At 39.3% G+C, this 21,806-nt stretch overlaps 1 protein-coding gene across 13 annotated transcripts in view; it reads left to right on the forward strand.

Annotated features, from left to right (window-relative positions):
- The window catches only part of stxbp5l (syntaxin binding protein 5L), a 308,998-nt gene that overhangs the window by 178,823 nt on the left and 108,369 nt on the right, over positions 1-21,806 (forward strand). For all 13 annotated transcript variants that reach the window (XM_088353620.1, XM_088353624.1, XM_088353621.1 and 10 more), the window contains exons 7-10: positions 9,960-10,043; positions 12,508-12,631; positions 20,866-20,941; positions 21,070-21,224. In XM_088353620.1, coding sequence (XP_088209746.1) covers positions 9,960-10,043; positions 12,508-12,631; positions 20,866-20,941; positions 21,070-21,224 — 439 coding nt within the window. The remainder of the gene's footprint in view (positions 1-9,959; positions 10,044-12,507; positions 12,632-20,865; positions 20,942-21,069; positions 21,225-21,806) is intronic.

Genomic DNA, 21,806 nt, shown 5'->3' on the forward strand with positions numbered 1-21,806 from the left:
GAATCGACGGAAGAAAATATACAAAAGAATACTCCGAGCGAGAAAAGGACTTTTCTGCCAAAACGGACTCAATTATATTCCTGGTGACGCTATGAGGAGGATGATAATGGATTGGACCTTGAGAAGGCATTTCAACTATGGTGGGACAGCAAACCACAAAGAATATATGAACTGAAAAATTTGAAGTGATAACTGCTTTGTATTACTGATTAACTGTGATGATTAAAACTGCATGAATATATAAATATTTCACCAATATTTTCTTGTATAGTGTACAATATTGTGAACTGAAAAATCTGAAGTGATAACCGCTTTGTATTACCAATTACCGTATTTTCCGCACTATAAGGCGCACCTAAAATCTTTTTTTAAAGCTGACTATGCGCCTTATAATCCGGTGCGCCTTATACATGGATCAATATTGAGCCGCGACAGGTCTTGTAACTTACGGTAAGCAGCCACCGACTCCATTTTTCGCGTAGAAGAAGTGCGCTGTGCATACTGGGAAATATTAAACAACGATTCTCTTTTATTTGTGCGTTTGTATAAAGACCCTGAAATGGCTCCTATTAAGAGACACGCTTACAACGCAGAGTTTAAACTCAAGGCGATCAGTCACGCAGTAGAACACGGGAATAGAGTAGCAGCGAGAGAGTTTAACATTAATGAATCGATGGTGCGGAAGTGGAGGAAGCATGAGGATGAGCTGTTTACGTTTTACATTTTACAGTTATTATGTTATTGCTTTATTGTTATTGTTTTGTACTCTTTATTGTTTTTGCACATTACGAATGTCACTATATTGCGATTGCACTAACGTTTAATTTACCATTACAGTATCAGACGTTTTTTTGCGTGTTGACTAAATGGAGGAAAAGTAAAATGTTATGACTTGCTGTTGTTCAAAGATGTTAAAGATGTGTCACGAAAATGCTTTACCTCAGAGAAAATAATAAAACAGCTGTTTATTCATTTTGGGAGTGAATGGAGTTGTGGAAAGCTTGTTTGTTATCTATTAATAAAGTCTGTTTTGTTGACATTCCTATTAGCGCGGCACCATCTAATGGTTGCATAACATAACTACAGCCTCTACTGTAGCGCCTTATAATGCGGTGCGCCTTATGTATGGAAAAAGTTTTAAGATATATCATTCATTGAAGGTGCGCCTTATAACACGGTGCGCCTTATAGTGCGGAAAATACGGTAACTGTGATGATTAAAATTTAATAAAAATATAGATTAATATAATTATTTCAGCAATCATATTTTGTATAATGTCCAATATTGTTGTGAACTGAAAAATCTTGAAGTGATAACTGCTTTGTATTACCAATTAAGTGTGATGATTAAAACTGAATAAATATATAGATTTATGTTATATATTTGTCACCGATTTACAATTTCAACCTCGATAACATTACATTTTGGGGAGCCATAGATCTCTGTTGGGACCCATAGATTTTTGAGCATGCGGGTCCCCGGGACCCATCACTTTTCACATGTCACGATTGCTCGTTTCAATATTTTAACTCATTCTGCGAGTGTGTTTCTCTAGCGATTTGAATAACAGAGAATATGGAATTTTTTAAAAAGACACTATAGCTAACCCGTCTCGTGTAGATTTGCATATCGATGACATACCCTGTAGGACAGGGGTGTCAAACTCATTTGAACTCGGGGGCCACACGATAGAACAAACATTCTGTCGGAGGCCGGACTAATAGATAAAAGAGAAAGAAAAAAGGATAAAGAAATAAGAGAAAGAGGGAGGGAAAAGGAGAGAGGGCGGGAGAAAAAAAGAGAAAGAGAGAGAGGGAGGGAGAGAGCGTGAGAAACAAAAGGGATAGAAAGTTTTGAGAGAGGGGGGAAAGAAAGGGAGAGGAAGAAAGAAATCCAAAGAGAAATAGAAAGACAGAAGGAGATAAAAGAGAATGTAAAAGCCCGAAGGGTAGGAAGAGAGAAAGAGAAAAGAGGGACAGAGGAAAAAAAGGAAGTTAGAGCAAAAGGGGTTAAAAAGTCACAGAGAGAGAGAGAGACAAAGAGCAACAAAGGAAGAGAAAAAGCGAGACACAGAGAGAGAGAGAGAGAGAGAGAGAGAAAGAGAGAGAGAGAGAGAGAGAGAGAGAGAGACACACAGAGAGAGAGAGCGAAAAGGAGAGAGGGCGGGAGAAAAAAAGAGAAAGAGAGAGAGGGAGGGAGAGAGCATGAGAAACAAAAGGGATAGAAAGTTTTGAGAGAGGGGGGAAAGAAAGGGAGAGGAAGAAAGAAATCCAAAGAGAAATAGAAAGACAGAAGGAGATAAAAGAGAATATAAAAGCCCGAAGGGTAGGAAGAGAGAAAGAGAAAAGAGGGACAGAGGAAAAAAGGAAGTTAGAGCAAAAGGGGTTAAAAAGTCACAGAGAGAGAGAGAGAGACAAAGAGCAACAAAGGAAGAGAAAAAGAGACACACAGAGAGAGAGAGAGAGAGAGAGAGAGAGAGAGACAAAGAGCAACAAAGGAAGAGAAAAAGAGAGACACAGAGAAAGAGAGAGAGAGAGAGAGAGAGAGAAATAAATACAATGACAGTGTCTTTGTTCAAGGCACCTTTCTTTGGCAACATCAAGTTGACATATTTCAACCTGCAGCTAGTTTTTCTCTTGCGCTTCTCTGAGTGTTGTCTCGCGGGCCGGATTCAATCCCTTAGCGGGCCCGATCTGGCCCGCGGGCCGCCTCTTTGACACCTGTGCTGTAGGACTTCTGGGAAATCATTCTGGCAACGTTTGCTGACTGTACAATTTCTTGGAGGCCTCCTGTCTTTTCTTTGCCTCAACTTCTTAAACTTGCAGAGCGAGATGTCACAAGTCTTTTCTCTCGGCAGAATTAATTTGTTTCGCCCTTAATTTTACTGCTACTGTCATCCAAAACTGCATCCATTTATGCTGATGTAATTTTAGTGTGCCGTTCTCACATGTGGGCCTTGTGTGCTTATTTCATACCTGTCAAGCTCCATGCCCTTACAAAATGTTGTATTTTCCCTTACCATATACAAAATAATCTTAGACCATATTTTTTTTCAAACGTGTTTATTTATGTACCGTATTTTCCGCACTATAGGGCGCACCGGGTTATAGGGCGCACCCCCAAAAAATTGTTTTTGGTCCTATATCTTCCATAGATAAGGCGCACCGGATTATAAGGTGCTACAATGGGAACGTGGACAAAACAGTCAGATAGTTCAGTCCAACTGATTACCCCCTTAACATTCCCAAAGCTTGCAAAGAAGCAAATACGTGTCTCAGACATGTACGGAAACACTGTCTGTACGATGTCACTCAAATGCATCGTTTCAAATATCATTCGGAAGGTTAAAGTCTTGGGATTCAAGAAATGCCAACCATTCCTTAGTTTCTATTTTCTTTTTCGCTCGCAACTTTACTGTGCGTATGACAATAAACACTTGGAATTGAGTTGAATTCACTCAACTCATCACAGCAACATCAAGATCGTTCTAAAACAAGATACAGGGAAAATATAAAGCCGCATAGCTCAATAATGATACGGAATCATGGTCTTCTTACAACCGTGAGTGAAGTAAATCCAGGAGAGTAAATTATTTGCAAATACAGACTAATAAAACATGTTTCTTTATGGTGGACTTTAGCAAGCTTGCTAAGCTTGCTACGCCATTGCTAAACTCGGCCAATTGCAGGGTTTGTTTTGGCCATCTAGCCAATCCGAGGCTCCGAATAACTTCAGCCAATAGCGATCGATTTAACGGATGATTGACACATCTTTTTCGGCCAATTGCAGGGTTTGTTTTGGCCCTCTAGCCAATCCGAGGCTCTGAATAACTTCAGCCAATAGCGATCGATTCAACGGATGAATGACACATCTTTTTCGGCCAATTGCAGGGTTTGTTTTGGCCATCTAGCCAATCCGAGGCTCCGAATAACTTCAGCCAATAGCGATCGATTTAACGGATGATTGACACATCTTTTTCGGCCAATTGCAGGGTTTGTTTTGGCCCTCTAGCCAATCCGAGGCTCTGAATAACTTCAGCCAATAGCGATCGATTCAACGGATGAATGACACATCTTTTTCGGCCAATTGCAGGGTTTGTTTTGGCCATCTAGCCAATCCGAGGCTCCGAATAACTTCAGCCAATAGCGATCGATTTAACGGATGATTGACACATCTTTTTCGGCCAATTGCAGGGTTTGTTTTGGCCCTCTAGCCAATCCGAGGCTCTGAATAACTTCAGCCAATAGCGATCGATTCAACGGATGAATGACACATCTTTTTCGGCCAATTGCAGGGTTTGTTTTGGCCCTCTAGCCAATCCGAGGCTCTGAATAACTTCAGCCAATAGCGATCGATTCAACGGATGATTGATACATCTTTTTCGGCCAATTGCAGGGTTTGTTTTGGCGCTCTAGCCAATCCGAGGCTCCGAATAACTTCAGCCAATAGTGATCGATTCAAATGATGATTGACACATTGGTTACCCAATGAAACGCCGGTATATAAATCCCAGCATACACCGCGGACTACTCCACGTTCGGGGGAAAATCGAGTCGGCGGCTTATTGCGTAAGTTGCGAGACCTTGTGATTTAATGTTGATTCATAAATAAGACACACTGTATTATAAGGCGCATGGTCAGCTTTTGAAAAAAATTAAGACTTTTAGGTGCGCCTTATAGTGCGGAAAATACGGTAGTTTAACATGTTATATAGTAGATGTGTTTCGTTATATCATATAAATTGTTAATTAACATTTTGTTGTGAGATACTGAGTTGCTCGACATGAATGAGGTTTATTATAAAAAAAGTTCAAAAATGAAGTCGCTTGGACGTTCACTGTAGAAGGAAAAAATACATGCAAATATAATTAAGTAGAATTTTATTATTCAAATTATGAATTCATTTTTTGCATTAAATTATTGTTGGTAATATACTGATTCAAGGGATAACCGCAAACCTGTCTTTGTTCATGTTCTCCTTTTATATTTCCTTTTTTTCTTAACTTCTTAATACAACATAATCATTCGTAATAAAATGCATCAAAGCAAGTGAGCCGTTTGAGAGCCGGCTCTCTTGAATGAGTTGAGCCGAAAAAGCCGGTTCTCTAAAAAGAGACGGACTTCCTTTCACTACGTAACTACCACATGAAATCCGAGGCGGCAGATGCATGCGCACAGTAGCATGAAACCGCTCGCTTTGTTGGCAACGAAAAAGAAAAAAAAACGATACCGAGATAGAGGCTACCGCGGCGAACTGGTCTGATCGTCAGTGTATACCCATAATTGACAAATTTGCGTTTTTCCGTACAGATTATCTTGTACGTCGTACACATCTTAAAATGTAAATAAATGTACTTTGTACGGCAAAAATGTACGGTTGACAGGTATGCTGTGATAAAACTTCAATCAAGAATGTTCACATTGTTTCTATGACTGTAAATGAAGATAATTTTACAGTTAACCCTCCAACTCTTTGACATCTTGCCATATTTTAGGCTTTAAACTTATAGAACATATTTTCCCAGACTCAAAAAGAGGTGAGACGTAATCCGCAAAAGAAACCAAATGTATTCAACATTTTATTTTGTGATAACAAATAAACAATTGAAAAGTAGAGGCAGTCAAGGTTAAAACTTGAGATTAAAGTAAAGAAAGACACTCTCAGAGTCAGAAATTGATTTTCGTCATCCCTTTCATCGGAGGCGCATCCTACCTGAGCTTTCCCATGGATTTGCTTCCAAGGTCGGCTCAGAGAGGAAAGACACCCATCTGATAACCACTAGCCCATTTATTCAAAACACAGGCGTAAAACAACCTTTCCGATTGGCTTCAACAATATCACATGAATACATGAAACGAATCCGATTGGCTTTAACAAAATCACATGATTAAATGGAGCAATATAATGCTGCTAGCTAGATGGCCTGCGAGCACAATGAATAAGGAGTAAGAAAAGTGAAACTTTTTTAACATAAAAGAACAATGAGTTACTGTAAAATCAAGGGAGTATATCAGGGGAGGCCAGCTTGTGACGAGACTTTCCTGCACTAAAGTGAAGGGCATCTTGATTATTAGTTAGCGGACCCCAAGATGTTACAATTATTGTAAGAATACAAACAGACACATCAAAAACATGTTAATAAATTGTGTGATCACAGCAACAAGTATTTAAGTTTTTCACATCTTGAGACAGAAACATTTGCCCATTCTTCCTCACAAAATAAGCTCAAGTTCCTTTAGATTTCATGGTGATCGTTTCTGCATAGCTTTTTTCAGATCTTTCCACAAATGCTCTGTTGCAGGCATGTCCTAAGTCTAGCTGGGGGGGAAGTTACATCCCAAGTACAATTTTTTACTGGATCACGGCCTCTGTCATAAAATTAATAATAACCTATGTGGCCCACCAGTAATGTTGACCATAGTATAGAATACATTTGTACCCCTCCAAAAAAAATTAAAAAATAAAAATCATCATTTCACCAAATGATTGGAGTATCCCTTTGGCCATCTTGCCCATAGGCCTTCTGTAAGACTTTAGGCCACCCCATTTCCGACATAGCGAATGTTAATAAAAAAAGGAAAATTGAATGTGAGGGCCTTCGCTTCCAGGACAAGTGGAAATTAAGTTATTTTTCCACCTGAATCCAAGACAACTGCGTCTGCCTAATTTCCAAAGAGACTGTGGAAAGAAATATCAAAAGATAAATCATCCTGACTACAAAAAGCTAACTGGAAACCAACACTGTGAAAATGTGAAGAAACTTGAAGCTGTTTTAACAGCACTGCAGCGCTTTTTTACGAAACCATGTGGGTCAAATGAAAATGTAACAAGGCGAGCTATGAGGTCGCTTGGTTGCTTCTTTGATTACTTTTCTCCTTGTTTGGGCTGGAAGTTTAGAGGGAGAGCCAGGTCTTGGTAGGTTAGCAGTGTTTTGTGCTCTCTCCAGTTTAATATTATGTCACGGTTGCCATGACGCCCAATTGGCGCCAGCTGTGGCTCGTTGACAGATTGGTTTCCCTTCTGTTTAAGCTCAGTGTTCTCACTCACCAGTCAGTCCGTCAATGAACCTCTGCCCCGCGAGACGTGGGTTTTGACTCTGTCCGGTTCCCTGCCTGTGTTTCCTGTCTGGTAATGTTCCCCTCTATTTTGTCCTGTTTTATATCGATCTCCAGTTTTGATATAATCCTGTCTGTCCCGTCCTGTCCGGTATCGCTCCATCTGTCCGATATTTCCTTGAGCAATTGGTATCGATCTCGTCGGCCTCTGGCTTCCCGTCTTTCCACGCCAGACTGCGCCTTACATCTTCCGCCCAACAGTCGCCGAAACACTGGCATTTAGGTTAACGTGCATGACTGCCCCATTTCCCGTCAAATAAAAGCTTGTGTGAGAAACGTCACGCATTTGGGTTCTTCTCCTGTTCCGGTTCTTGACATATCATTGCTCACACAATTCTCCGTAAGATGTGTCCCCTTTCACAGACCTCTGAGCACGTCACAAATCACGTGCATTTAAACTGAGACTTAATGCATACCTGTCAACCTCCACGGCTCCATGCCTTTACAAACTGTCGTATTTTCCCTTACAAAATAATCTTACGCCATTTTTTTTTTCAGAATGATGCATGATGGGAAATCCCCAGGCGGCAGACGCATGCGCACAGTAGCATCAAACCGCTCGCTTTGTTTGCAAGGAAAAAAATTATACCGAGATAGAGGCTACCGCGGCGAACTTGATTAATTTGTCGTTTTGTGATAGTCGGTGTATACCGGATGGTACCCATAATTGACAAATTTGCTTTTTTCCGTACAGATTTTCTTATACGTCGTACACGTCCTAAAATGTATAATAAATGTATTTTGTACAGCACAGACGTACAGGTTGACAGGTATGTTAATGACACACAGGTGCTCTCTGTTTGGCTTTGTTAGTCATTTAAGTCGACATTGGATCATTCAGAAGTCATCAGGAAACTTCTGGCTGAGCTGAGAGAATAGAGAACCGATATTATTGCAACACCGACTTTTCTGTTTTTTGTTGTAAATTTTTTCCCACATCAAGATTGGGTCTCACGTGTGTTTGATTCATAGAAAATCTTCGTTTTTTAGCTTCAAGTTTCAAGCCTAAAAGGTGTCAAAATGAAGAAAAGCTCTCGGCAGGCCAATACTTTCGCCTGACACTGTAGCCCCAAGAAATATTAGAAGCACGGATTAGTGTACATACAGTGGAACCTCGGTTCTCGACCATAATCCGTTCCAGAACCCTGTTCGAAAACCGATTTGTTCGATCACCGAAATCATTTTTCCCATTAAAAATAATGTAAATCATTTTAATCCGTTCAAACACCCTGAATGTTTACCTCGAATGTTTAACGTAAACATAAAGCTAACCCAGGCTAATCAAAGCGGCGCTGCCACGAGCGGCTGCCTTTTCCAGCAGCTGCCCTATTGTTTTATTGTCAGCTCCTATCTTTGGTGTTTTTTCTTCCCGTTTTGACAACTACACTATGGATTACTTCTATCCTATGGACATAAGTTTTAGCGCACGAAAATGCGTTTATTCAAGGAATCAATTTCCTTGCCCTGAAGAATTCTCGTGCCGGCGTGATGAAGGGGCCTATCGTGGAAGAAGAGCCGGAGCTAGCTAAGCGGCTAGCGGCGTTATAAGTCTTCGGTACCATCCGTAATCATGGGAAATGCGAACTCACGACCAAATAAAATCATCGAGTGCTGGTGGAAAACATCGAAGCGCACAGGGAGCGCAGTTGCTGTGTTTTGCGGAAACGTGGCTCACGTTTAGCATTCCGGACGCTAACGTGTAGCCACCCGGAGCTACCCGGAGCTATCCGGCTTCAACGCCGCTATACAGAGACACGAAAGCCGGGGGGAATCGGAGAGGAGGCGGACTTGCTAACACGAGGTGGTGTATCCCTGGATTTTCACAAAGAAAAGATTTCCATCTGCCGCAGGGATGTCGAACTTTTGGACTAGCGTGACGTCATCTACTCCGCTACAAGCACCCCTAGGGCATCATGTTAATCTGTAAATAAACAACGGGGTAGACTGCTGGAAGTATGAATTTCCCTACAGGGATGAATAAAGTATCTATCTATCTATCTATCTATCTATCTATCTATCTATCTATCTATCTATCTATCTATCTATCTATCTATCTATCTATCTATCTATCTATCTATCTATCTATCTAGACATCTATCTATCTATCTAGACATCTATCTATCTAGACATCTATCTATCTAGACATCTATCTATCTAGACATCTATCTAGACATTATCTATCTATCTATCTATCTATCTATCTATCTATCTATCTATCTATCTATCTATCTATCTATCTATCTATCTATCTATCTATCTATCTATCTATCTATCTATCTATCTATCTATCTATCTATCTATCTATCTATCTATCTATCTATCTATCTATCTAATCGTACGTTTGCGTTATCGGAATCTTCCGTACGAAAGATTACGCTAACATGAACGTGTAAAACTAAGAAAAAAAAGGATAAAGAAAAGAATTATGAATAGGATTTCTTACCTTTGGGGCGATAACAGTTGGTCACGAAAAGAGCGATCTAGCATACCCACTCACGCATTACCGGCGTTCGAACTCCGATTTTTTGACCGAAAAGGAAAGCAAGAATTTCTCAAAATTTTTGGTCGGACTCCGATTTGTTCGAACTGAGAGGCGTTCGAAAACCGAGGTTCTGCTGTATTTCTTTTCAACTGGAGTTGTGGAGAAATTGGATGACATGATTTCTCTCACAGTGCAAATTGATTGTAATACTTGACATCAGCAGAAACATTACAGGAATATTTAATGCGAGCTAAGCTATGTATGGAAGTGGATTTCAAAATAATGGTTCCTTAACAACTTCTGCAACGAAACAGTCAATATGTGTATGCTCCATCATCGATCATCTTTCATCCCTCTCCAGCTTCTTGTCGGCTTCGAGAGCGGGACAATCGTACAGTGGGACCTCAGAGTCAAGAAGGCTGATTTCAGGATCTACTACGATGAGGTAACGGAAAATGACTCATTGAATCGGAAACGGTATGCACTAAAACAATGCACTCCATATGCAATGTTCCCTCTAAGCTGCATGTGTGCGCCATTGCGCACTACCCGGAGCTTTTCTGCTCACAAGAAAATCTAGCCAGCTCACAAAAATCAGGGCTCGAAATTGCTAACTATGCGAATTAAGTCAAAGTTACAGTGCATGAAGGTAAAAATACACGGGTTCCCCTGACGCTGTGTTCTAAATGCGGTATTTTGAAGTCAAGGTCGAAGTAGAACAAAGTTGAGTAAAGTCGGTAGAGTTTTTCGAGAACCGGCTTCTTCGGCTCGGCTCACTAAAAGGAACCGGCTCTTTCGGGTCCTAAACGGCTCTTCGGGTTGTTTTTGCTTCTTTCATCCCTATATGACCAAATATTATGTAAAATTATGCAAAAAATGACTTAAAGGAGGGGGGGATAAAGCAAAGAAAAAAAAAATACGAACATGAAAAAGTAGTGAAAAGCTGAGAATAAAAGAAACTTAAGGAAGAGAAAAAAGAAGGAAAATTTCAGAAAAAAGCCAGAAAAAAAGAAAAGAAAGAAAGAAAGGGAAAAAAGTAAATAGAGAACAAAAAGAAAAAAGAACCAGCTAGGGAAAAATAAACACAATCAGATTTTTTTGAAGGAATTAAAAAAATAGAAAAAAAACAGGGAAAAAGAAGAAAAAGTTTGTGTTGCATTCAAATAAGTTCCAATTATACCAAGTCAATCTTGTTGCCAACATTGTACTTCCGCTTAAAAATGGGATTAAATACAGTTCTGTATCGTGCAACCAACTAAATTGGCCCAACCCGTGTGGCGCTAGCTGCAGCTTGTTGACAGATTGGCTCCCTGTCAGTATTTAAACTCCGTCCTGTGAGTCCCCTTTTGTCGGTCCGTCTGCGAATATCTGTTTTTACACGGTAAGCTCTTTTCGCCTGTCCTGTTTTTTGCTCCTGGTGGTCTCCCGTTACGATTTGTTTTGAGTTAGACCACGTCTGCTCTCTTACGACCTGTTTTGATCGCTACCACGTCTGTTCTCCCGCCCCGAATAACGATACGTTTTTTTAAATCTCGACCACGTCTACTCTCCTCTCCTGGCTTTCGACTTGTTTCCGATCACGTTTTTGCTCTTCTCTCCCGGCTACTGACCCGTTTTTTTCCGTTCCCGACATCGCCATCGCTAGCCACGGAATTCCCACTTCCGCGTCTGAGCAACCTACTCCCCGCGACCAGCGATCTCCGGATCCCGTATGCGCTCCTTTCCCTTTTTCCCAATAAAACTGTGAGAAACGTTTCGCGAGTGGGTCCTGTCTCTTTTCTGGTCCTGACAGACATAATGTTAGCGCCATGAAACAAACTTGCCAATTAAAAACAATTACTAACTTTTACTCCACTAGAGGGCAGTGTGCTGCCGTACTTGGATGGGGTACACACTAATAATCAAAACAGAAGAAAGCTTTCATTGGAGTTCAATCAAATGAACCTTTTTTATTTGTATTAATAATAATAATTATATTTTATAATTATATATATATCAATATGATAATTCGTTTCCTAAAGGAGTGTTACCATACGACTAGGTATGTCTTTCCATGTTTTAGTGTTAATATTCGTTGTTCGAAGGAATACAGTACTTCAGTTAAAGTCAATGCTAATTTCTGTTAGCTTTTGAATCGGGTCCTCCATTGATATTTAGCCTAAGCGCTAGCTTCGAGATTTCTTTTTACAACGGATAATGTTTACTATTTAAAAAATGAAATTATATCAAATAATTCCCTCTAGTGTCTATTTTTTACTCTTTATTAAAAACCAGAGTGTAATTAAACAGCCTAAAAGAATATTATGGACAGCGTGATGCGTTCACAGTAGTCGGAATTTTGGATACGTACTGCAGAAAGTACATTAATAAGTTTTTCACTGACTACTAGCAGGGTTAGGTAGGGTTACTTAAACATGATTACATACAATTACTTTTGGATTACTCCAATACCAAATATGCTAATAAAATACAAAAGAAACTAAAAATGAATAAAATGACTAAATTTTGTGCAGGCTTGGGGAGTAACGGAATACACGGAACGGCAAAAAATGATGTTGGCAAGCTGTTTGGATTTATTTTCATTTTGTTTCTGTCGCATTTTATGTTAGTTTTGCCGGAGATCAAAGAGATCAAAGCCAGGAGAGAAAGCTTACCTTGTGTTGTGAGTCATAATTGTATTCATATTTAGTTTCTTTTGACTTTTATTAGCATATTTGGTATAGGAGTAATCCAAAAGTCATTGAAAGTAATCAAGTTAAAGTAACCCTACCCAACCCTGATTACTAGCATATAAATTGAAATTAAAATGTCGATTGGAAATTAAGTAAAGAGTTATTGTAAAAATATTACAATCAAAGAGTTTATTAAACTTCGGTATGCTTTTTCCTGTTTTTTTCTTCTTGTTTCAGGCTATCCACTCAGTGAGCTGGCATCACGAAGGAAAGCAGTTTATGTGCAGCCACTCAGACGGTAGCCTGACACTGTGGAACCTCAGAAACACCTCTAAGCCCATCCAGGTCACTTTCCCGCATGGTGAGAACTGAAAACAAGTGTTGCCTTGTTTCTTTGTTTATTTATGTTGCATACAATCTGCATACTGTTATGCCTGTACAGTGGCAAGACTCTCTTTTTTTTAATAAGTGAAAACCAAAAATGAAATGGTGGCGCTTTCTTCTGTAACCCCTTCACGGCAGACTGTCTTTCCACGATGTTACCAGACACTGAAATACGTCATGCCACAAAGGATTAGAACGCTTAAACCCTTATTATTAAGGATTTGATGAACATTTTAAAATAAACTCATCACAGAAACATCACAATGAGTCTGGAACAAGATACCTGAGAACTATTAAGCCGGGATGATTCACCTAAAAGTGCCCTGAAATTCTACTCATGATTCCCTGAAAACATGATGTGTTAACATTCAGGAGAGTCCATTGGATCCAACCATGTAAAATATATCCTCCAAAGCACATAAAACAGCAAGAGATTAAAAAAAAAAAAAATCATCATAAAAGCATCCGTGCATAGTTAGAGGATCGTTGTTGTAATCCGTCTATTTCGCTCCATATCCCTTAAAAATAAACAGACTCATCAAATGATTTCTGATATAGCTGATAGCCTCTGACCTTTTGATTTACACCACTCTTGGCTAATTGCAAGATTTTTTTTATGGTTCATAGCCTGAGACAACCAATCAGGACTTGTATTAAAGAAGAAGGATAAAAAAAGTCGTGACTTAATTTGTCTTGAAAATTTTCAGACAATAGTGACCTATTCACATTTCGATCAACACATTGGTCAGCCAACGAAATTCCCAACATAATTTCATGCAATTTTACAGGCTGCATTGAAATCACAGCCCAAAACAAACGTATGTAAATGCAACCCGAGATTCATTTTTACCCACGATTATCACGCGCAAATGTGCATAATCATGGAGACTTCTTTCCCAGAAGTCAAACATTTACAACTCTTTCACAATGTCTAAACATTGGCCAAAGTAAAATACGGAGTTGCAAGATTTTTAGGCCTAAACCTACCATTAGAAAAAATGTGTAAAATGCAATGTTTAGTTTATCAAATTGTGATCAAAATTGACAATTTACCAGGTAAGGCTTCAAACTATTATTTCATCACTTTTCAAGCTCAGATGCTTAAATTCATCTCCAGGCATTTGATTGCAAAAAACAAAAAATCAGGTCAGAATAAAAACCTTTTATTTATTCTCCAAAAGGTTCAAGAACAGCATTCAATTTACCTAGGGCACGTCTTGGATTGGGATTTAAGGCGAATTCTACAGGAACGTAAGGGGTTATTTCATTTAACTTACTCTATGTCATAATGTCAAAATAGTTTTTTCTTGTTTTATTTAAAAAAAAAACATACTGTAAAGGGGATTGCGCTGCTATTATTAGGTATAAAGCCTTTCGAAAATTATATTAGTTTGAGAAATCACCATTAGATGGCAGGAGTGGCTTTGTTCAGATCTTTGTCCACACATCAAGGAAGCCCATATTCCTAGTGTTGCTTCCTTTTTTCTGGCAATGTAGGCGTATATTGAAGCTGTATGATGAGGGTCATGACGGATAGACGGATTGTTCGAGAAATTTCTCACCAGAGGTTATTCCTTTAAGAAAAAGATGGCAAAGTCCCATTGTAATCGCCTGGTCGGATAGGGATGACGTTTCGTGATGGCAATAAATCTGCCCTTGTGTTTATGTAAAGCATTGTTTAGATATTGGAGGTATCGCAAATGCAAAAAAAGCACCAAAGTGAAAGCTCCACTTGAAATACATCCTTTCAAAAAAAACTGTTGTATTATTTTCAAGAAACTGGGATATTCAACCGTTGATTCCTAAACAATGGTACACAAACTACAAACATAATTTTTTTTCCCTAATAAAATATGAGGGTTTTTGACAAGTTTTTTACTATTTTAGGCCTTCCAAAATGGGTTAAAATGACATAAAATTGCTGGCACCGGCTATTCCAATTTGATAAAAACATCTGTCATTGAATTAATTAATCTCTGTAACATTTCAGCCCAGGTAATTGAACCAATTATTCCGATAGGTAAAGAAACGGGGCAGCGGTCTGTTCAGCAGAAACAAGTGTAATGTTCATGACAACAAAATGACTCGTCACTGAGGATTAAACAAGCCCGTGTTAATAAGCGTAACAAAATCAGTCTCTAAAGAATGAACGGCTATCAATCCGCAGTCTAACAAGCTGTCAAGATGTCAAATTTCATCTGGACCCTTCTCCAGGAAGACAAAGTAAGATCCGAGATTAGTGCAACGATTCATAGGCTAATCTGATATGACAGAGATACAAGCTTCTGCACTCCTGAGCTTAGGTATGAGCTACACATGACTTAATAATTTACAAAGACAACTTGACATGATTTCGTAGGTGTTTTGTTGTAAATGTACTTTATTTCTACAACCCTTTGCAACAATTCTTGCTTTGCAGTAATAACATGGACGCATGAATGAAACTTTATTTTGAACATGAGAAAAACAAAAAAAGTCAAAAAATAAAAACAATGTGAACGTAACATGTCAGGAATAGGATGAAGCATATGCCAATTTAAACCTACTCTACTCCATTAATAATTGTGTCTTATTGCTAAATGTCCTGTGAATTTACATATAACAAACACCTCTAGAATATACATACCGTAAATTCCGGACTATAGAGCATTCTGGACTATAGAGCGTACCTGATTATAAGCCGCACCTACTACATTTTAAGAGGAAAACCGATTTTGTACTTACACAAGCCGCACCTGTATATAAGCCGCATGCGCCCACATTAAAGCATGTAACACAAACACAAAATTAACCCAAACGCGACTTTAAGTCCCGCGATAGAAACAGTACACAGTCCAAAAGTCACAATGAACGGAAATTGATAGCGGTACTTAAGGTTTGAGGCAGACCTGCAGAGTCCGGGTCCCGTTGAAAGTCATCCAAGGAAAAAAAATGTATATTTCCTAAGGTAAGGGTGGGAAAAATATATATCCACTATTGTCTGCTGCGTCCGCAAACACGTCTCACCTTTACTCCACTTCCCGTCAGCCCCCGTTGTTTTCGCCCCTTCTTTTTGATTTGCCCGTGGAAAACATATCAGAATAAGTCTCTAAGATAAATACATTACAAAAATATACAGTTGCAAATACATATTATGCATGGTTACACATATTTACGAAGAAAGACGGTACACCGAGAGAGTTTTCAAAGCTTTAGTAATAATAATATAACTTTCATCCAGGCAGTTAATGGTAGCAACACACTAGCAACACGCTCGCAACACAGTAAACAGGTCTGTTAAAAAAACATACCGTACTTGTAAAAATCACGGTAAACCGTCCTCATCTTCCTCCGTAGAACTGAAGCCATCAAAGTCGTCTTCCTCTGTGTCGGAAAGAAACTTTGTCATATAGACGTCGTCCCACGCACCCATCCACTCCTGATTCTGTGCCCTCCTCTCCGTGACCGGCTTTTCGGAACCCGTTGCTTATGGTGGATTTTTTTATGCTGCCCTACGCTCTCAATATCCACTAGCAGACTTGCGAAAAAGTTGCCTTTCGCATGCGGCCAGTTTTAGTGAAAGATTTCTCGCCGCGAGTCAAGCCAAGAAGTTGCGGTCTTCCTCGGCGCATATATTTCACCGGTCTAAATCTTACCTTTTGTACTCGAGCGCCGCTGGCGGCCGTTAGAAACATTACATAAATTGGCAGCATCACTGAATAAGCCGCAGGGTTGAAAGTTTGGGAAAAAAGTAGCGGCTTATAGTCCGGAATTTGCGGTATTTACATAAGTTTTGTGGATGCACGGTCACTCCGTCATCATCATCATTATCATCACCACTGCCACTTCCACCGTGATCGTCATTATCATTGCAGTGATCGTCATTCTCAGCATACTATATAACAGGGGTCGGGAACCTTTTTGACTCAAAGAGCCATAAAAGCAAAATATATTAATTTTATTTTGGGAAAGAGGCACACCATATATTACGAGACAAATTTACTAAATGGCTAAACCCGCGCCCCAGACAAAAGTTTAGTCTTCAGTACATTTATTTTTGATGATTTGATAAAGATTATGAAAAGAGAATAATGCCAGAGCTCGTGTCCCAAAATCAACAAACATACCACTTTAAACTTGTCTCTTTCTTGCAATTACTCAAGATCGGTTAAACTCCTTTTGACCCTTTTTTTTTTCATACATATTGGTTTCAAAACCAGATGCAAGCAGTTATTTTGTAAAAACGTCACAACATTCTGCAAACAGGGAGCCTGATCTGCTTATCTTTGGCGCAAACGGCATAGGGCGAGAGACGGGAGGGAGTGTTTGCACTTTTTGAATAGCTCCACCCATCCCTCCCACTCACCCAATCAAATAACTTTAAATTCTCTTCCGGTGTTTTGGCGTATTTACAGTTTGTTCTGTGGATTTCATCATAAGGTATCTGAACACTGAACACAGATTATATAGTGAGCTTTTATATAAAGGATTCTTTAGCGTTGTACAGCCAAAACGATTTTTGTTTTTGTTTTTTTGTTTTGTTGTGACACCTTGACTGTAAATTGTTGTGAAAAAGTGCCCTATATATTCTGCGAAGTACTGCTTTGGAATTCAGCTCTGGTTTGGCTTTGCGTGTATCTGAACAGGATTAATGGCTCAAGTTTTAAACGAGATGGAGAAAATTTGCATGCAATCAAATTTGTCTCTGAGCCACAGGTACTCATAGAAAGAGCCATATATGGCTCGCGAGCCATAGGTTCCAGACCCCTGCTATATAATAAGAGTATCTATTATAACAATATAGGAATTTTTCTATCCTTGAAAATGCTTGAATTTTAATGTAATATTTCCGAGAATTTAAAAGTGCTTGAATTTTGGGCAAAGTGCTTATAAATGCTTGAAATCGTTGCCATGTTTCTGATGATGCTGGGACTGCTCTCCGGTGGCTTCGCTCTACCGTAGTATTTCCTCTTTCCTTTTGAGTAACGGTAGCTGATTTTAGTTTGTGCGACATTGTCCTGTAAGGCGTCATCACCCAAAGAGGACAGGTGCGTGCTCCACCTAAACAGGGCTCTATGAAATGTGTATTACTGCTAGAATTACGTATCATTTATGGACATTTTTTTATCGGCCATTTAGAATAATTTGTCATGGGAAGACATTCCTGCAACTGAGAATGTAAGCTATATATTATTGTTGTGGATTAACTGTAAATCACCTTCGAGTTGACAACAGAGCTGACAACAGACATCTGGCAGGATGTTATGAAATAATGTTTATACAAGAAATCACAAGTTGCTGACTAAGCAAGTCGATTCCGAGAAAAAACACTTTGGAACATTACTTGATCACGAGAACACATTGTAAAAAGCCCAGCGTCTCATGGACGAATTTGAACGTGGCTTGAACGTTGCTGAATGAATGTTGCAATAAAGGGCCTTCCCTCTCTGCCATGTTTCATCTCTGCGTATATTTTGGGGCGACGCCCAACAACGTCTTCTCCAAAATTACCTTCATTTCACCTAACACTTACATGGGGAGATATTTGTCCCAAGAATATTTACACTGGTATTGTTCAGATCCACAATTATATTTGTGATTTACTCAAGATCTAAAAATCATGTCTCGATAAATGCACATGCAAGATCAAACATGATATAGGTAAAAAGCAGATATAGTTTTCGATCTTCAGAATACATATTTCACACCAGATTTATTATTTTAATGGAGAATTTACTGGATACATTGAAAAATTGACTTTGAAATAGCTTAAAAAGTGCTTGAATTTGGCCATGAAAAAGTCATAGACAAACCCAGACCAATACAAAGCTTTCTTTGCAGGGGTTCTACTGCCAAAACAAACAGTAACCATATTTTTGGGCTGACAACAGTCCCTGATTGTAAATAAATAATCTTGACTAGTTGTTTTGAGTCAGCTGTCGACACGGATGCGGCCCGGTAATGTTTTGCGCAATCGACTTCCTGGACACCGCTACTCGAGCCCCTGAAAAACATACCCCCCGCCATGTTTGTTACGCTGGCATGATGTGCAACTGTGATCCCGAGCAGACGCCTGCCTGTCACATCATCGTCCTAAATTTGCCGCTTGCTGACTCCGTGAAATAAATCAAGCGCTTTGCCGCTAGCTTTACTTTGCCGGTCCCGGCAATTGAGTCCAATGTGCTCCATTGGCTTGGCTGTTGCTCGACAAAGCTTTAATGCATTGATCTAAATTTCTTCCCCCTATATGCAGGCATGCCCAGGGTTGTAACTTAACCAATTTAAGGGCCTTTTTAAACTGCCAGATGTTTTTCTCAAATAGGAAAGGAGAAAGAAAGGATGCACCCGTATCTTTCATGAGAGAAAAGCATGTTTCTAGCTTTTATCAAAGTTGAACAACGCACAATTTATTTAAAATACTCGTAAACTGCTGAGGAAAACAGCTTTTTGTGAAGGGGTGCACTTAAAGCTGAACTTTTACTTAAGTGCTTTTTTCTTTGCATTTGTGATACCTTTCATTATATAAATATTTTTCATAAATACAGGGGCACTTTTCATGCAAAATAACATTTTAGTGCAAGAACACTGAACCGATGCATGAATTTTCAAAAAATTTCAGGGACAGATGTTTCCAGTGCCGTGATACACTCTCAATCGCTGGATTGAGGAAGCAACACGAGGGGCTCCTTGATGTGCTGACAAAAATCTGATCAAAACCTTTCCTGCCATCTAGTGGTGATTTATCATACTGAAATCATTCCCAGTGGCTTGATACTTTCTGATTACTAGCACCAAAGCCTTTAGAATACTTTTGGAGAGGACGTCGTTGGGCGTCGCCCCATAATATACGCAGAGAAGGAGATATGGCAAAGAGGGAACGCTCTTTACTCAGCATTCAATGTTCGAGCAATGTTCATTTAATAGTCGAACAATGTTCATCGTTTCTCTTTTCACGTCGGCATTTATAGTGTGTTCAAAACAAACTGTTTTTTCGGCCTGGCTAGCTCAGCACGACAGCCCGTGACTTCCTGCAATAACATCCTGCCATAACTTCCGCCAGATGTCTACACACAATAGGCTATTGCCAACTTCAAGCCTGTTGACTTACAGTTAATCCACAACAGGGGATTAAGTAAATAAATAAATACATAAAAACACAAATATATTTATTTGAGTATTTTTGGGGGGGGGTTGTTTCTTTTGTTGGATCACTTAAGCACTTGGGTCTAAGGGGTGCACCATTTCCTGTGGTGCGTCTTGGGCAAGTTCAGTTTGGTGGTGCCCATCTCTCTCCAGGCCAATATATATATTCAAACACCCTTAAATGTTTTTTTCTAATAAATATCTTCTCTAATAATTATGTGTTAACGCCCAACTGAGTTCAAAGAGTCTTTAGGTACAATTTCCCACCGCGCCTATCTGCTTTTATGTTACTTTTACCTTCATAGTTTCGGCCGCAAGCACATTACGCTGGAGGAAAGGAGGCGGGGAGTTGGGGGGACAGAAGAGTGTTTTTATGCGCGTGCTGGCGCTTTTCTTCTATTCTAAGATGGAAATGGTGAAAGTAAGAAGAGGGCTGTTTTAAATACAATCCAAACCCCAACTCAAACCCCAAAAAGATACACAACAAAGTCCACAACTAAGAATTTAACATACTTGTACGTGCAACAAAAGAAGCTTGACAAAGGCTGCAATGATGATGTCAGCCAGAAGATGGTGTCAGACAGTAAGATATATAAGTTACCGACCCCACCTTTTAGGAGGAGAACAATGGGGAAAATAACTTCTAAACTGTAGAATGTATATGGTTCGACAAATAATGTGATTATTTCAAAATATTCGAACAAATGTCATTTATAATGATGTAATACATGAGTTTAAACGATCCAAGTTATTTTAGAGACAGGTCTCTTATAAACCTTTGCCTTCAACCTATCATCCCTTTTTTCTTCTTTGGTGGTTTGTACATTTGGTGATGTGATGTTTCTCGCAACATGTTTTAAAATAAAAAATAAGAGCGAAACGCACAAAAGTAGTGTGTTACTGCATCTCCTACTGCAAATGGATTCCAGATTTATGTGACAATACTGCATTATGCACCACATAATAAGAGCAATAAAATACAGATATGACAGCATGTTTATTAATTTGACATGTTTATAATACCGTCAGCAATGTGTCATATTATTGTGATGTATTGTGAATTACCTGGCCTTTTTTTCTATGCTTAAGGAAAAATACAAAAAGATGGAAGGAAGGAATCATGTAAACCGATACTGAAAGTGGATTATAAAACCTCGAGAAACAGGTTTGATTCTTTATATTAAACTCAGCACAAGTCATTTGTATTAAATTCAGAGAGAATCTCTATGATTCTTGCTAAATGTTTCCTCACCACGATAAAATGGTAAAAAATTTTCTTCTCATCTCCGACAGTGAGCCTTTTGTCATCTTCTCTGGAGGTCTTTCATACGACAAGGCAGGACGGCGGCCCACCTTAACCATCATGCACGGCAAGGCGATTACGGTGCTCGAGATGGATTATCCCATTGTTGAGTTCATGACGCTTTGTGACACCCCCTACAATAACGGTGAGTGCAAACAAAATGTAGTTCGTGACAAAAGAACCAATCATTGTTGTTGTTTATTGAAGTTGAGCTTGACATAAGTAGAACACATTAGTGAAAGACGGGAAATTCCAGGCTTGTTTCTCCCGAGTTTAAATGTGTTATTATTAATAACACTCGCCTTGGGCTACCAAGTAATAACATTCTGCTTGGCGTGGAACAAGTGGTCAAGTCAGGAATTTGGATGTGTCAGGCCGACCCCAACGAGTTTCTTGGAAATTGTGTAACTTTGGAAAATTGAAAGAGGACGAAAACATTCTGAAAAAACATTGTCAATTCCCGAAAAGCATGCACATTGAGGAAAAAACAAGTGTGTCATCGCGATGGGACGCGCTAAGTAACATGAGATGTTGTCTGAGGATATAAAAAAGCTGATTGTCTCTTAGACGAATGAGAACTCTGTTTTGGACTCTGACGAAGATAAACGGCTCTCCCTCTCCCGCCAAGTTCTCCCTAAATCTTGTTTCTATGTTTTGGGGCGAGGCAGTAAGGTCTGCTCCAAAATCATCATATTGCTCATCAGTGTTTCCCATAGAATTATGTGCG

This window comes from Urocampus carinirostris, chromosome 14, assembly GCF_059441175.1.
Source record: "Urocampus carinirostris isolate Australia breed hairy pipefish chromosome 14, RoL_Ucar_1.0, whole genome shotgun sequence".
NCBI lineage: Eukaryota > Metazoa > Chordata > Actinopteri > Syngnathiformes > Syngnathidae > Urocampus > Urocampus carinirostris.